General features: G+C 50.8%; 7 protein-coding genes across 7 annotated transcripts; 3 read left to right on the forward strand and 4 right to left on the reverse strand.

Annotated features, from left to right (window-relative positions):
- Nucleotides 1–73: 73 nt before the first annotated feature.
- N7515_000534 (uncharacterized protein) lies at nucleotides 74–1145 on the reverse strand (the record flags this gene model as incomplete). The annotated part of the gene is made up of 2 exons (XM_056661278.1): nucleotides 74–908; nucleotides 979–1145. The coding sequence occupies 2 exons, from the start codon at nucleotides 1143–1145 to the stop codon at nucleotides 74–76; spliced, it is 1002 nt and encodes a 333-aa protein (XP_056526444.1).
- A 1416-nt stretch (nucleotides 1146–2561) lies between these two features.
- N7515_000535 (uncharacterized protein) lies at nucleotides 2562–3598 on the forward strand (the record flags this gene model as incomplete). The annotated part of the gene is made up of 2 exons (XM_056661279.1): nucleotides 2562–3287; nucleotides 3347–3598. The coding sequence occupies 2 exons, from the start codon at nucleotides 2562–2564 to the stop codon at nucleotides 3596–3598; spliced, it is 978 nt and encodes a 325-aa protein (XP_056526445.1).
- A 530-nt stretch (nucleotides 3599–4128) lies between these two features.
- Nucleotides 4129–4863, reverse strand: N7515_000536 (uncharacterized protein; the record flags this gene model as incomplete). The annotated part of the gene is made up of 1 exon (XM_056661280.1): nucleotides 4129–4863. One exon carries the CDS (start codon nucleotides 4861–4863, stop codon nucleotides 4129–4131), a length of 735 nt encoding a protein of 244 aa, XP_056526446.1.
- Nucleotides 4864–7020: 2157 nt separating this feature from the next.
- Nucleotides 7021–8581, reverse strand: N7515_000537 (uncharacterized protein; the record flags this gene model as incomplete). The annotated part of the gene is made up of 4 exons (XM_056661281.1): nucleotides 7021–7857; nucleotides 7912–8028; nucleotides 8086–8403; nucleotides 8468–8581. The coding sequence occupies 4 exons, from the start codon at nucleotides 8579–8581 to the stop codon at nucleotides 7021–7023; spliced, it is 1386 nt and encodes a 461-aa protein (XP_056526447.1).
- A 1161-nt stretch (nucleotides 8582–9742) lies between these two features.
- On the forward strand, nucleotides 9743–10672 carry N7515_000538 (aldo/keto reductase family protein; the record flags this gene model as incomplete). Its single annotated transcript, XM_056661282.1, has 2 exons — nucleotides 9743–10258; nucleotides 10337–10672. 2 exons carry the CDS (start codon nucleotides 9743–9745, stop codon nucleotides 10670–10672), a joined length of 852 nt encoding a protein of 283 aa, XP_056526448.1.
- A 94-nt stretch (nucleotides 10673–10766) lies between these two features.
- Nucleotides 10767–12610, reverse strand: N7515_000539 (initiator tRNA phosphoribosyl transferase family protein; the record flags this gene model as incomplete). Its single annotated transcript, XM_056661283.1, has 5 exons — nucleotides 10767–10921; nucleotides 11010–11676; nucleotides 11781–11944; nucleotides 12037–12071; nucleotides 12273–12610. 5 exons carry the CDS (start codon nucleotides 12608–12610, stop codon nucleotides 10767–10769), a joined length of 1359 nt encoding a protein of 452 aa, XP_056526449.1.
- A 1612-nt stretch (nucleotides 12611–14222) lies between these two features.
- On the forward strand, nucleotides 14223–15039 carry N7515_000540 (HAD family hydrolase; the record flags this gene model as incomplete). The annotated part of the gene is made up of 2 exons (XM_056661284.1): nucleotides 14223–14231; nucleotides 14287–15039. 2 exons carry the CDS (start codon nucleotides 14223–14225, stop codon nucleotides 15037–15039), a joined length of 762 nt encoding a protein of 253 aa, XP_056526450.1.
- Between the last annotated feature and the right edge of the window lie 724 nt (nucleotides 15040–15763).

Raw genomic sequence — 15763 nt, forward strand, 5'->3', positions numbered from 1 at the left:
CTCTGTCACCTATATACAACCTATTCACCACGCGACCACGCCACAACCGGCATCAGGTCGAGCGCAGCATAGCCTATGCTTCAGCCTTGGTGCCGTTAGAGCGCCAGTCACGAACGCTGGAGTATTTCCCGGGCTTCTTGCTAGTAGCAGCGACCCTTGCTGTACCGACCGGGAGTTTCTCCTCCTTTCCGCTGGAGACGGTCTGCGTGTCAAAGTCAAAGCAGTCCGTCCCTCCATCCTCTGTGCAGAACGCATAGAGGACCTTGGCACCCATGTCGCAAAAGAGTGCCTCTCCAACATGCGCAAAGTCAGGCCCCATGGACGTATCAGATTCACATAGTCTCTTGGCTGAGTGGTGCTTGGAGTCGCTAACGACGAGCTCGGACTCCGCCCACGTAGGCCGAGCCATGGACTGGCGAGCACGCAGGGGTTTGCTACGCTTCCTCTTGACGTAGTAGTTGATGGTGTTGGGATCTTCCTCCTCCCGGAGTCCGAAGTCGATATCGTTGCACATTCTCTGCGGGTCTCTGTTGTTGTCATCCTGCTGGTCTTTCGAAAACGCAGGCCAGCGGACCTGGAATCCGGTCTTGGGCTGGTCGCCGTTCTTGTCGATCCAGAAGCACTTGGGCTGGTAGTCCTCATCGGCGTTCGGATACATGTGGCTGTCGTACCATGAACCTCCACAGGCCTCGCCATAGTCACCAGACACGGCGTACTTGTTGCCTCCACGGTCGTCGCTCCAGGTTGTGGTTACCCACGCAACGCAGATGGCGTCGTCGTTGGCCGAGAACAGGGAGTACACACCCTGGTTCTCGTGCTCAACCTTGACTTCACCTAGGTTTCCGTTACCGACGGAACCGGGGTCGGCTGTCATGCCGACGAAGTCTCCGACGTCGTTCCACACTCGACTGAATTGTGCCTGTTAGCATCGGGCTGTTCCGCTTTATGCTTTAGCATCGAAGTCATTGCTTGACTTACACGTCAGGAATATCGCCTCCGGCATTTGTTGGCCCGTTGGGGCCATCAAGAGCCACAGCAACCTTGATGGTTGAACCAGAGGTTTCGTCACTTCCGAAATTATCCATACCAAACGAGACGATGGTTAGGAGGCCAGAGATGACGCCAATGGCATCGACGAAAGACATGCCTGCGGATTGAATCTGAGAGTCTGAAGTTGGGGGTTATCCTGCAGATGGAATGGAGTTCAATTTTTGAGATTCCGCGGCCTTATATAGATAACTTCGAGACGGCAGTCGGGATTTCCTCATCGCCTTTCATCACAACCACAGTCTCGCTCTGCTGAGCTGTGTCTACGCCATGGCTCTCTGTGTCTGCTATCATTGATCGGCATCGCTTGATCCAAAATGGGGTTTTTGGCCCCTTCACCTACTCGGCCCCTATACACGATGTAACAGTGTACCTTGTGCATGATCCCAATGGTCTGGATTGTTGGCTCCGTTAGCTTTCGAAGGATTTGGGAGGCTTGTAGTCAATGCGCGCTGCAGTGATATTGACATCTCCACTCCAGGCTCCATATTGCCTCAAATGCCGAACTCCGAAGCAATTCCCATCAAGTTCCAAGGTCACAGAGAATTGTTAAAACAACAGCCCGGTGGAGCACGGTGATCATGTGTGTTGCTATCGGAAAAGGGGAAGAGATCTCCCTTCGACGGCAGATGGATGATCTACAAATACGCGTGGTAATCTTGAGCACAGCTCTCCGAGCGGGTATATGGGAGGAGTTATTGCAATGGTCAAATTTTATCCAATGAGGGCAAGGGACTAAGAGAAAAGTTAGAAACTTGGAAGTGCGTTTCGACTGCATAAACCTGCGGAGACAACCTTGGCAGTTCGCACAGTCAGAAAACTGGGATGATGTACTAGTTACGTCCGAGTCGCACAAGTCATGGTCTGACGACCGGCAGTTGCAAAGTCCTTGAAGAGGATTCAGGCTTAGGGCTGGGCTCAGGTACACCCGGAACCCTTGGTGGAGACTTGCCAAGGCCTATGCCTTATAGGGAAGACTTATTGTATCTGAATGTCAATCATCACTCATTGAAGATAATGGCAGACGTATCACATGGCAGTGAGCGTCAAACCATACCCAAGTTGTGTTGTTGAAAGCCCAAAGAGGCAAAGCCAAGGGCTCGGCTGCATCCGATAACCCGCCGTTACCCGCCGCCAAGAGTCTCCACTGCGTACAGCAACATCCAAACAGCCTTTAAGCACGTCGCCCCCAATAAGCCAAGCATACGCCCCCAATCGGCCAAACCTACGCCTCCAATCAGCCAGATACAACGCTATTGACTGGGACCTCTCAGAGGCGTCCGCCCCCAACCAGCCACCTGCCCACTCAAGCACGCGAACCAAGACACGATGATGTCAAGAGCGTACCTAAATTTGAGGCCAGACCAACTGCAAGGAATGATATGACACACCATCAAAGCGGGCAATGAAGGCCCATGACTCGTGCTAAGGCAGCGACATTCTCCTAATATCACACTTATCCCCCGTACCTCCAGACTATCTCCAGTCCACTTTTTCTTCAATCGATCAGAATCATGATTCAGTTCAATCCATCCACGTTGACCGTCCTCCTCGCTCTTTTCCTATCTTCCGCCGTTGCAGATGATGCCAAGCTCTCCTCCAACCTTGTAGGCTGCAACGAAGTCTCATGTCCCAAGAAAGGAGCCGATGACCGCTGCACAGTGGGCAACAACACCTTCATGGGCATCGGACTATCCCATCTCGCCGACGCCCCATCATCCCTCGATGGGTTTGCCCTCGTGAAAGGCGTCAATGTCTCTGCTGGACTGGGCGGCAAGAACAATGACAAGCCGACACGCCCTTTCAAGTCATTCTACTACCTCGGCACACCCCCAGATGTAGATGCCAAGGATTTGTCCGGCTGCGTGGTTGTCTTCCACGACCCTCCGTCTAAAAAATTCAAGGGCCCAAAACTGGAAGGCAAAAACAACGGAACAGACACCCGCGCTGCGAGCGGTACCTGTTCTGATGTGATTGACAAGAAGTGCATCACGAAGATCACGGACCGTGCTACTAAATTGGCCGATGAGGCTAACGGAGATGTGTGTGAGACACTCAATCGGGAGTTCAAGAAGAATCTCCCAGATGAGTGTGAGGGTTTCGCAGGGAATGGTCGCTCGTTCGGGGAATTCTCCGTCAAGTCGCTTGGCAATCTCACTTCCATTCCTAATTCTACAGACTGCTGGCCTGTTAAGCCGAAGTCCGATAAGCTGCTGGGCATTGTGAGCAGTACTTCTTTGGTGAGTTAGACCTACTTGTTTGCTTGATATCTGCCGTCACTTACACATAGATGCCATAGAGAAATTACTCCGCAAATGCTCTCATCGACGAGGCTTATAAGATCACGCCGATTTTGACCGTCTTTGTTGGGAAGGACAACAGCAGTCTTGTCAAAGAGACGAGTTCTCAGATGACATGCCTGAAAGTTGTCACCGAGGAGAATCCCGATGACGACAAGGATAGCGATAAAAATTCCGCCCCGAGGATGAAGGCAAGTGGAGTAGTTGGTGGAATCGCGGTGCTGGTGGCGGGAATCTTCGCAGTCCTGTGAATAGCACCTTGCTATATTTTCGACTGCGATTACCACCTCAGAAGCAATGTCATAGTGAGATAACCAAATGCATACCTTGATGAGTACATGCCTATGCCATCCGGTGTCATCTTCTCAAGTAAGGTAACACGAAGCGAATGTGTAGTAAGGTGAGTCAGGTTCTTCAAAAGAAGGAACCTTGGAAGGTTAAGGTTGCTGCCGCCCCACGTGGTTCTTCGGTTCGTGTTCATGAGACTTCCCTGACCAATTCGTTCGACCTCCCCTAAACCAGCCGAGCCTCGCTCCGAAGGATTGCCCTTATGGGTACCAAGCCCATCGAATTCAGAGACCGACCTACCTACCAAGAGCACTCGATCTGTCAAAGGAGGTCTACGAGAGAGACATAATGGGTTATGAGATGCAGAACCACGTTGTGGTGCTATACTATCAAGCAAGACCCCCCCAACTCTAGATCCCCTTCCTTGAAAATCCGTCGAGTACTTGCTTCCGTGCAGATGACACTAAACCATCCTCTCACTCAACATCTCCATCTAATACCCAACAGTGATAGCAACTGCACCATCAGCAGTCGTATGAGCCTCATACTGAATCTCCCCAACACAATCCCCATACTCATAAGGCACCCCCAGACTCCCCTCATACCCCTCAGCAACAGGCTCACCAAAAGTAACCCCATGCTTCGGAACATCCGCACAAACATGCTCACTCTTCCCATCATTCCAAGCATACAACTCAACAAAGCCCAACTGCGACCCCTTAATCCCCTTTGATCCACCAGGAAGCGTCCAAGACCCAACACGGGTCCCATTCCCGCTAACAGCATCCACCAAAGTCCCCACCCAAGTCGTCCCCTGCGTATTCTCAACAAGCAGCAGATACTGATGCTCATACGGACTGACGATGTCGATAGCGCAGCTCACGCCCGCTCCGCCGTCAGCGCCATCACTGCAGTTCTCGTCGTCGCTTGTGGTGCCGGCGTTGAAGCTGGAGAATGCCGCGTGGATGATAGGCTGGCCGTTGATATCTGCGCGAGGCTGTAGGCCTGTGTAGCCTACGTCGGGTGCGCCGACGAAGTTGAATTGCTGGGCAAAGTAGAAGCCGCGTTCGTGCGGGGAGGCGGAGATGTCTATTGGGAAGGTGATTTCTTCAAGTCCTGTTTCTGGGACGTTGGAGACTGTCCAGGGGAGGCCGACCATGCCGCCGCCTTGGGCTGCGGCGGAGTGGAGGAATGGGAGGGTGTAGATGAGGGATTGAGAGAGTTTCATTGTGATTGTGGTTTACGAGGATTGGTTTGGAATGAGGATTTGGAATGGGGTTATGTTCTCTACTTATATAGACCCTTTCTGGGGTGTTTCGAGGAATGTTGAGGTTTCATCAAGACAAAACACCCGACTGGAGGGTTGCTTTCGAGTGGAGATGATGATCTGCAAACCTTCAAGACGAGACGTATTTGCGAAGGTCACTGTAAATGACCCACATGTAGACACTGATCAAAACAACTGCGGGGCCGCTCTGTCCATATATCTCACGGGCATGGGATGTAACTCCAAGCAATGGTAGACAGTTCTTCGACACCATGCAGAGATCTTAGATCGGTTTCAGTTCACGCCATAGATCCTGTTAATCTTCTGCGAAGCTCATGCGACCCGTGTTGAGTGTAACTAAGACATGATGTCGATCTAGTGTTTGAGATTAGTGACTCTAGCCCGATTTGGTATTGTCTGCCACTGATCCATGCTATAGATAAAACAATTAGAATAGACTCGTGTTTGACGAGACGTACAGCCCAGTGTACTGTACGTACATGAATGGGACATGTCATAGTAGTCCTAACATATCTCGCTTGGTGAGTGTTTTCTTTTGAGGCTTGGATCATTTCATTACATTCAGCAAGATGAAGATCTACTAGAGCAAACATTGAATTACCGCATTTAAATGGAATCAGTTGACCTTTCATCGCTCTAACTGACTAAAAAGGGCGCCGTCAACACGCCTCAGAAGCGGCAATCCCGATCATGTTCGCCATGACTCATGAAATGATTTTATGACAACTTGAACATACAGATTTAATCAGCTGTTGGACATGTTGACCGAACTTCTCATTCTGGACTTGAAGGTTCGACTCAACGGGCGAAATGGGTTTTACAAAAGGGGATTGATATAGACACCCCACACCCTTTTGTAAAAACCCTTCGCACGTATAGTCAAGCCTTCATAGCCCAGATGGAACAGCTTGGTGAACGTCTAACAGTCGATTAAGTCCGTGTGTTCAAAGTTGTCATCAAATCATTTCATGAGTTTGTTGGGTCTGTGATCCGAGAAAGAGGCTGACCAGGAGTCTCCATTGTCAACTGCAAACAAAGCGTCTCTCAAACTGAGGAAGCTCATGGAGGTTGATGAGGATCAGCAAAATCATCAACCTCCATGTATTTTCTAGCCATGAGTTTTGTCGGTTTGAAGAATCACACTTCCAGGTCTTGTCTGCAGTTGACAAATCCCGCTGAGCCGTTATGCCAGGGACCCAGGGTCAGGTGTCGCGTAGCACCAGTTTCGTCATTGATAACAGGACACATATGCTTCTCAACAAGATGGGATGCATCCGATAGGTGAGTACCTTAAGAGAAGCCGGCGCAAGTCCCAAAGATTAGATTCGCGAGACTCAATCACAGAATCAATCTCTTCATCAGCCCGAATCATTTCCATCTCCTCTCTAGTACGACGTTAGCGCGTTTCTTCAATAGAGGTAGCTCTGTGGGTATCATATCGTAATTGAGACCCGAAGATTCATTTATAAATGGAGTCGATGGATGAATCAAGCGATTACTCCGTTTGGGATTCGAATAATGTTGGTTGATAGCGGTCATTGGTCGTACAATATCAGATTAGCGACGTCGCTAGACGGCTCAACATGGCGATCGAGAGGTGACTGGGACTGTTGAGAAGGACTTGGTCCAGGGAGGGGTTAAGGGTTTAAATTGAATGTGTGTTAGCCTGGGTTGTAGGAGGCTAGGTAGCAGTAAGCGAGGTCATGTGCTCCCAAGAGAAGCTTTGGTCGCTATCAACCAATCCCAGTTCAATTCACTCTACATTGTAACTAGGATATCTCGCTTAGTGTTTTCGTTTTGAGACTTGGAGTGAATCACAGGCCCCAGGGTTGGTTCTAAACTGGCTCAACTAGGTGAGTTGTTTAGGTAGATGGTCATTTCATCACATTCAGCAAGCTGAAGGTCTACTAAGCAAACACCGGAGAAGCCTAACTATTCATTGAATCGTGTACCTGGATATCAAACTAGTCGTTAATTCAACCATAGAAAGGACCCAATTCTTCAAATCGACGCAAATACCCCAAGCTAAAGTGCATTCCACAATCCCCAGTAATCATTACTCAACGTAATTTGCAGGGAAAGCACCCTTCTGTCCCCTCAATTCACCCTCCCACCAATCGTCCGTACTATCAGTCTTGCGCATGACACGAATGCGGTCTCCCTCCCGGAAAACCAAATCAGCACCCCCTGACCATCAAAGTCATACAGGGCCGTGACAAACACAGCACGAGACGACGGAGGCGGCGGTGGCGGCGGTCTCTTCTTCCCTTGAGCGGCGGCAACCATTGGATCCACAGAAGTACCAGCCTGGAAGGAATCAATATTCGGCCCGGCAGGGGATCTCACCACGCCCGATGGGACAGGAGTCGGCTGTGGCGTGGGCATGAAAGCCGGACGAGGGGGCTCGAAGTAATCTCCGCCCGTCGATAGGGACCTAGAGCCTGCAGCATTGCCGGCGGGAATCGCATTGCTTTTGTAGCTAATTGTCGACAAGGCGGGAGAGGGAGGGTACTCTGAGATACTTGGTGTCTGGACTGTCGACCCTGGCGTTTGGGAACCCCTGCGTATGGAACTTGGGAGGGAGCTTGACGAGGCAGTGCTGGCCATGCGGCTCCCGATTGACGGGCGCTTGTTTTTTTCGTGTTCTGAGGCTCGGCGCATGGCTTTGCCCTGGGTTAGGCAGCCGAAGCCGTCGATTTCAGATTGCACGTGGTTGAAGGCGCACTGGAAGTCTTGGACGATCTGGTCCATTTGTGGTGGTGGAGAGGAAAATCCCTCTTCTTCGCAGTAGGTGTGGAGGACTGTGTAGTAATGTGCAAGCATCCGATTTTGGATCTCGACTTGGGCCTCGAGGATATATGGTGTTAGGGAGAATATGAGAGCGACAAGTTTTGGAAGTCGCTGTCGCAGATCTTGGTCGGCAGCTTGATATGCCTGGATCACGATTAGATTCCGGCATTGTAGAACTGATGTTGAGAGCATACTGACCTCCTTCGTATTGGCAAGCTCTGCCTCGGCTTTTGCCAGATTCGCATTGTCACGCTCGCTGCGCTTTGGCTTCTTCTGAAGGCTATCGACACGCCCTTGGGAGATTTCGAAGTCGGTCTAGAATCGGATAATTAGCCACAGCCGACAGGTCAATTGGCATGCGTCATTGGGTACCTTCTTCTCGTTGCGCTTCTTAATCGTCTTCTTCATTGGTGTCAGGGATTCTTTGGCCTGCGCAGCTGGCTGGGTCATGCGAGTTTCAACGGCATTAAGCTCCTCCACAAGATCCGTCGTCAGCTCGTCATATTCTTTGCGCATGCGATTCGTCCGGCCCAATTTGACTGGGTCTGTAGCCACGGCTTTATGGTTGGAAGGGGTCTCCGAGGATCCAATGATAGGACCGTAGAGGCCGTCGAATTCATCAACAAGCCGACTTTGATATGTTGCAATAGACAACCAAGCATCGCGCCAGGCTTGTGTAGATTCGACGATCTGATAAAACAAAGCGTATTAGCAGATGCGACAGAACGCGCGTCATCGGAGGACCATTGCTCACCTTGCCTAGGAGGGTGTCTGCATCGTCGAAGTCCTTTAGAAGCACGGAGATTTGGCTATCATCAGCAGTTGACTTGGTCGTCATGCGACCAAATCGCCTCGACATGTTCTGCATGTTGGATGATGAAAGAGAGCGCAGAACTGAAGGGGGTGAGATGCGGGGAGATGGAGAAGCGTAGAAGCGTTACACGGGCGCGCAATGCAAGAAACAACTGACTTGTATTCGAATGGAACCAATGGATAAGAGCTCAAGTGAGATTCAAATTGCAAACCCAATTTTTTTGAAAAAATGATGGGGAAGCCAAGGAAGGGGACTGTCTCATCTCCCAACGGCCCCCCGCTTCCCTCCCCATGGCACACAAGTTGGCCCCAATGTTTCAGCCTCTCATGCGGCTCTCTCGCCACCCGGACCACTCCATCCACATCGATTCAACGGGGAAAGGGTGTGTTGATCACTGCGATCGTTGCCGTGACCCGCTCTCCACTCAGTGGAATTAATCGGTCGCGACTACGGTTATTACGTGGCCGAGAGCGGCGAGATATCATGTCCTAGACCCGGGGGCCGGGGGCTGAACAAAGAACATCGGTCTACTGGGAGAAAGGTGAATAACAACAACCTTGGAAGTGATATGGGAAGGGACACATTGTTGCCATGTTACATGCTTATTTTGTTAGAAGATAAACACTTTAGGTTCAGCCATCAGCGGCTGTAACTGACGCCAGGTCAAGCTCCATGGTTTCCTTGGAAGGTTCCAAGGTTAGGATTGAGGCTATCCAAGGTCTCTTCAATAGCCTTGCCCGGGTAAAATCGAATTTCACAGGTGACTGGGACTCCAACAGTTAAAGTAGCTCCGCATTACTTTACTAGTAATGGCATTCGATGGCGCAATAACGTTTAAAGCTCGTCCTAGCACTATCACGCAATTCATTGAGCCCTGGCCACCCGTAGAGGTCTACAACAACGAGGGACAGTGTTCACGATCGCAAGCCTGGTTGACACTATCATACTATTGAAAGACCTGGTATGAAATACAAGCAGCTGGCCAGATGGACAGAAATTGAATCAAGCTAGCTATTGCATTTGCACATACCAGCCTGGGGAACATGATACATGATGCCGCGAAGCCGCGATAGCCTAGGTGTCTGTTGAGTCACGTGAGAATGACCTCATTTCCCAAAGCGGGGCCAGTAGGTTATTCCATTCAAAGACACGAAAGCTCCCAGCGAACTTTTTCTTCCTCGCTACAAGTACGATACCCCCTTCAGCCTCACCATAATGTCTGCCTCCCTCAAGATCACCGACACCCTCCCCCTCCCGAACTCGGGCGTCCGCATTCCGCGCCTCGGGTTCGGCGTCTACCGCTCCCCAACCCACCAATGCGTCAAGTCCTGCCTGAAGGCATTGGAGGCGGGCTACCGACACATCGACACAGCACAGTTCTACGCCAACGAGGCGGAGGTCGGCGAGGCACTGCGCACCTCCGGCGTGCCGAGGGAGGAAGTCTTCGCCACGACGAAGATCCTCAGCCCCGCCGCGTCAATCGAGGCTACCTACGATAAATTGCTAGCTTCCGTGCACAAGATCGGTGGCGCTGATGGATACGTTGATTTGTTCTTGATTCACTCGTCCAGCTCGGGCTCTGCAGGGCGCAAGCTTTTGTGGCAGGCGCTCGAGAAGCTGTACGCAGAGGGCAAGGCGAAGAGTATCGGTGTTAGCAATTGGGGTGTGGGGCATATCGAGGAAATGCGCTCGTATGCCCAAGTGTGGCCGCCTCATGTGAACCAGATCGAGGTCAGTGTCATCTGCCATACTTGTATTTTCTTGATATTTTGTTTGTTCCTGATGACTGACTTCTTTTATCTTCTACAGCTCCACCCTTGGTGCCAGCAGCGCGTGATCGTGGAATACTGCCGGAATAATGGCATTATCGTTGAGGCGTACTCGCCTATCGTGCGGAATTATAAGGCCAACGACCCAACTCTCGTGGATGTGGCGAAGAAATACGGCAAGGCCACTCAGCAGGTGCTGATCCGCTACGCCTTGCAGAAGGGCTGGGTTCCTTTGCCCAAGTCCGACAGTCCCGAACGAATCGTCTCGAACATGGATGTGTTCGACTTCGATATCAGCAAAGACGATATGGCTGTGCTGGATGCCCTTGATCAGGGTAGTGCCGGCGCCATTGTGGAGGCTGTGAGCAACGAATGAGCAGCTTCACGGAGTGTCCTCAAGGGACCGACGCTTGGGAATAACCCAGACGCAATTAAAGCAATGCACCATAATCACATCGCTCAACTTAATGTCAATAATCCGGCGGCTGCATCAGGAAAGCATTGACTGATTGAAGCGTGGCTCGAGACGGGTTTAGATCATGTTTTGACGACACGAGCCAGGCTAGCCGCTGTCGAATGAACTGCTTGCTGATCGTCCGTTTGCTCAGTGAGGCATCAAATCCGCCTGTAAAGAAATAGTTAGTCAATTTTTCCTTTGCGTTCAGATAGCGTCCGAATCCATCACCCAACCATCTGGGTATCTGCATACATACCTTCATCATTATAGAACAGACACACAATCGCCAGAAGTGTCCCTGCCGAAAGATCCTTCCCACTCTCACAGGTAACCAGTACCGAGAGCGATGGGTCTGCTCCCAGACGCGCAGCGACAAAATCACGCACTTTATCCAGAGATTTGCGCAAATCCCGACTCCCCAATTTTCCAGAATCACATCCCAGACTGAGTCTCCTTGCATCTTCCTCCCCTGCCGCAGCTTTCCCATTGCAATCGATGATAAGATCATACCGACCCCCAGCATCATCACCTGCCTTTGCCGAACCGATATAGAGATTGCGCGTCGGCGAAATGACCGTTGCATCCTGAGCAACATCCAACCGCTTATGCTCAGCAACCAGCCTATCAATTAGCTCCGGCAACTCGTCCTCTGGCGTACTCTTCAAGATATCCTGATTGGCCCAGAAGACCGGCGGCGTCAGCCCATACGCCCACGCCTCGCTATCATCGCCCGCGCCTTGGATGTATCCGCCCTCGGACATCTCGGCGCCGTGCACACGCTTCGACGCGGAGCAGAGTACCAGCAGATGGTAGTCATTGCTCTTGTGCAGATCTGATGGGTGGAAGTATGACCTATTGGCCCAGACGATTTGGAACGGTTTGCCGAGTTGCTCGCGCAGATTGTCCAAGTCGAGTTTTAGGTTCTGAGAAAAAGTCAGATATCAGCCACTCACTCTTGTCCGGGGGAATGGGCAGGCTGTGCAACTAGTGTTTTCGGGGTTTATGTGATAACTGCATGGATACATACCTTGAGAGAATGGACGAAACCGTCGATTCGATTTGAGATTTGGGCTTCTTCGGATTCACCCAAGTAATTGGGTGGGAGTTGGACTGGATGGTATGCAGTTTCGGATGGGAATAGGACCCGGTTTAGGACGGCGGCCCAGATTGGGACTGTTTTTGAGAGCGCGTCTGGCATCACTGGCGGCGGGTCAGCAGGGAGCTCAAGTTTTAGCCGGGTTGGACATAATTTTCGGCCGGGGGATAACGCAGGTAGTACATACGTTTGCCTCGGCGAGTCGAATCGGCGATTACACAGCTGCAGCATTGACAAAAATAGTTAGTCAGCTTTCGATCTTCTCCTGCGCCGTTGAAGGCATCTTGCAGTGTGGAGTTGCCGCAGTTGATACTTCGTCATGGTTTGATGTAGACCTCCACGAAGAGTATGGACCAGAGACACACGAAACAGGAATATAATGCACCAAGGATAAAACAACAAGAGCAAAGACATTAGACGTACCCTCCATGCTCCTTGGCCAGCGAGAGCAACTGTAGATTCAACCTACGCAAGCTAAAGTCCCACTGCCCGGAATGGCCATCGGTGCTTTTGAAATAAGCACTGCCAGCCTTGGTCGTGGGCGGGATATACCAGCTTCCGCAGCGCTCATTGGCAACCAATGGTAGGCCGTAGTGATCGGCGACCTCTTGCACAAAGGTGGCATCGGTCTCAATAGATTGAAGCCGGTTGGAGACGGACAGTGCCGATCGGCGCAACGTCGAGAGTGTTTGGGAAATGGACTGCTGCGCCGACGGGAAATAGAGAGAGTCCAGGGTTGGCAGTGTCCCTGCTGATCCCATGTTTGCGTTCCCGTCCCTTTCCTGGGGTTGTCAGTGCAAAGTATGTGGAATACACAATATTTCTATCAAGACGCACTTTGAGGTCGCACTGGGAGCGTTTCGGATTTCCGGGCTGCTTGTGCAGGGTTGGGCCGAGATTTGGGTCCGGCTGGCCGAATTTGTTTCGGTGAAATTGGTATACACAGTATCTTCAGTTGATGCGGCTTTTCTCTTTGTTTCACTTTTGGCTCGGTCGAATGTGAAGGAAGACTGTTGTGGAATTGGCACCTGGGTCCACGATTCAAGTTAACCAATCACGATAAGCTGTATGGAGGTGGTGGATCCAAGTTGGTGTGACGTGCACAACGGCAGTGCGATTTGGTTCCTGGTGGTGTAAACTGGTGTAAATCTGGATGGAGATGGAATAAAACCGAACACTTACAGTCTTACTGAGTCTAGCTACGATATTGTGGTCCATACAGACATTTGCTTTTGAATCCGGATACGAGCTATCCTTAAGCACATTTCTCTATGCCTCTTACTGCGTAGGTGACAGTGTAGTAGATCTATAGTCCTTGTATGAGGATGAGGTATAAATGAATCAAATCACTCAGCAGTATATTACCGAGATTGGAATAGTCTAACCTGGGATAGATTCCTCCACCATAACGGGTCCTACTTTCAGTCCCAAGCCGCCAAGCATGCTTTTACTGTCCAGGTGCATACTCGATACTATCTGGCCGCCTAAGCAATTTCAGACAGCACGGGGATATGGACCAATAAACGAAATCAATGACCTTTGGCCATCCTTGCACGGAGTAAATGAGTTTCAATCATTGCCAGCAGTCCTATGCGAACTGGGGTTTAAATTTCCCTCGGAAGACAAGCAGACGGAGACAAGACCGTGCGGCATGAGTTTGGGCCTAGTAGGCTCATAGTAGAAACACCGTGTCGCATCCAATGAAATGCCTGCTTCGCAGGCCGTGGCCTAGAGAGTTGTACTCTCACGGGATCAGAAAGTAACTTTGTTATGCATGCAGTATAAGGAAGTCACATGAGAGTACTCGGCCATATATCACGAGACTCTTATATCAGGACATATTCAAACGCGTCATGGTTGTGTTCTCGGAAGAGGCGCATTGAAATGGAGAACGCCGGTGAGGAAAGGGCGAGGTGAAACCAAACATCGTGCCTGCCCGGAGTAGAAAAGGGGCACTAAACTGTAAATGGACTAGTTGGAGGTGTGGTCTGTGCATTTATTGGTCGGAGAGTTGACAATGGAGGTACCAGAGACCTGATTTCATATCGAATATTCTAGCTAACTCAGGTACCAAGTACCTCCACCCCCACGTTAGTAACCAGCCCCTCCCGCTCTGGCCCGGTTTCCCTACATTGTGATTGCGGCGTCATGGCTTGTGGCAGGTCCCTGGTCGGCTCTTGCCTCGACTTAAATACTTCCGAACCGCCGATTTCCTTTCCCTAACTTATCCTCTTCTCTCCATTGCTCTTCATCTGCTGCATCCCCGTCTCTCTTCCGATAAACCAGATTGAATTCACTTTTACCACTCCTACTCAGTCGCATTCACCTCAATCTTAATAAACAAACACCGGATCTATCTTCCGCACATTCATCATGGGCAAGGTTTGAAGTCGCCGCAACTTCATGAGAGACCCACCAACGCTGACCATTACTGCAGATCACAGAAATCTTCTTCGATTGCGACAACACTCTGGTCCTTTCGGAGGAGCTAGCCTTTGAGGCCTGCGCCGAACTTGCCAATGAGCTTCTGGCGGACAACAACATCCCCGAGCGTTACACCGGCGAGCAGCTCATCAAAGAATTCGTCGGCCAGAACTTCCGCGGCATGATGGTCTCCCTGCAGGCCTTGTACAAGTTCGAGGTCCCGCTGGACCAGTTTGAGAAGTATGTCACCAAGGAAGAGGATATGGTTATCGCCAAGTTGGAGGCCAAAGCCCAGCCCTGCGTTGGTGCCAGCGAGGAATTGGAGAAGGTCTACAATGAGAAAAAGTACGGCCTTGCCGTCGTCTCCTCTTCCGCTCTGCGTCGCGTGATCGCTTCCATCAAGAAGGTCGGTCAGGACAAGTACTTTGACGAGGATAAGATCTTCAGCGCGGCTTCATCTCTGCCGAAGCCTACCTCTAAACCCGATCCCGCTATCTACCTGCATGCTCTCGAGAAGGTCGGCAAGAAGGCCGAGGAGGCTGTTGCCATCGAGGACAGCAAGTCCGGCGCTCTTTCGGCCATCCGCGCCGGCATCCCCGTCATTGCGTACGTTGGCAGCTACAAAGGCGAAGATGTCCAGAAGGAGATGGCTCAGACCCTGACTGACCTTGGCGCACGATGTGTCATGTACAATTGGTCTGATTTCCAGAAGTGTCTCCAGACCATCGAAGAGGGTCGCGCCACTGATATTCAGCCGAGCCTTTGAGTACGCTTCTAGGTACCGATGAGACTGATACGCTCATGATGTTATGATAGCAAGCGTATGGTCGTTATGGTGTTTATTTTTCGTCTTCATTTTTAGCAATTCCATGGCCGTGGAATTTGATCCCTGATACATTCTCCTATCGCAAGTTACTTCCAGTCTCTCTTGGCAAGAGAATGGCAAGTTTCGCTTGGGGTTGGGCTGTGTCCAACCATTGCTACTTTCTCTGTGGTGCATTAGTATATTCAGTATATTCCGTCTACGCATAGACGGACATCGATGCGCAATGGAAGATACCATTTAGCAATGCCTTGTCACGACTAGTTTCAATTCCTAGTTCTGTACGGGGTTACTTCGTAGGGTATAGAGTTTCTCGACTGCTTTGACCGGATGTTGATCCATAGAGGGGACATCAAAGAGCCCTGGTTAGTTGGAGACGCTCAATCGCTTTGGGCTGTATCCAACTACAGGGGAATGGATCTGAAAGCGCAGAAAGAGGCACTACTTGTCACTCCAGCGTAGGTTTCTCCACACGAGAGCAAGAAATCCAGTCAAGAATCGAGAAAGACCTAAGAATATGTCTCAAAATTGAAAGAAACAAGGCTTGTACTAACCCACCTAAACCATTTTCTTTGTGAATGATTCAGACATAAAGACAGGCATCTCGAAAACCAAACGAGGACAAACCTTATCGTACTTATCGGACCGATAAGAATCAGATAAGCTC

Source organism: Penicillium bovifimosum (genome assembly GCF_028826915.1).
Source record: "Penicillium bovifimosum strain IBT 22155 chromosome Unknown utg000001l_segment0_segment0, whole genome shotgun sequence".
Classification (NCBI taxonomy): domain Eukaryota; kingdom Fungi; phylum Ascomycota; class Eurotiomycetes; order Eurotiales; family Aspergillaceae; genus Penicillium; species Penicillium bovifimosum.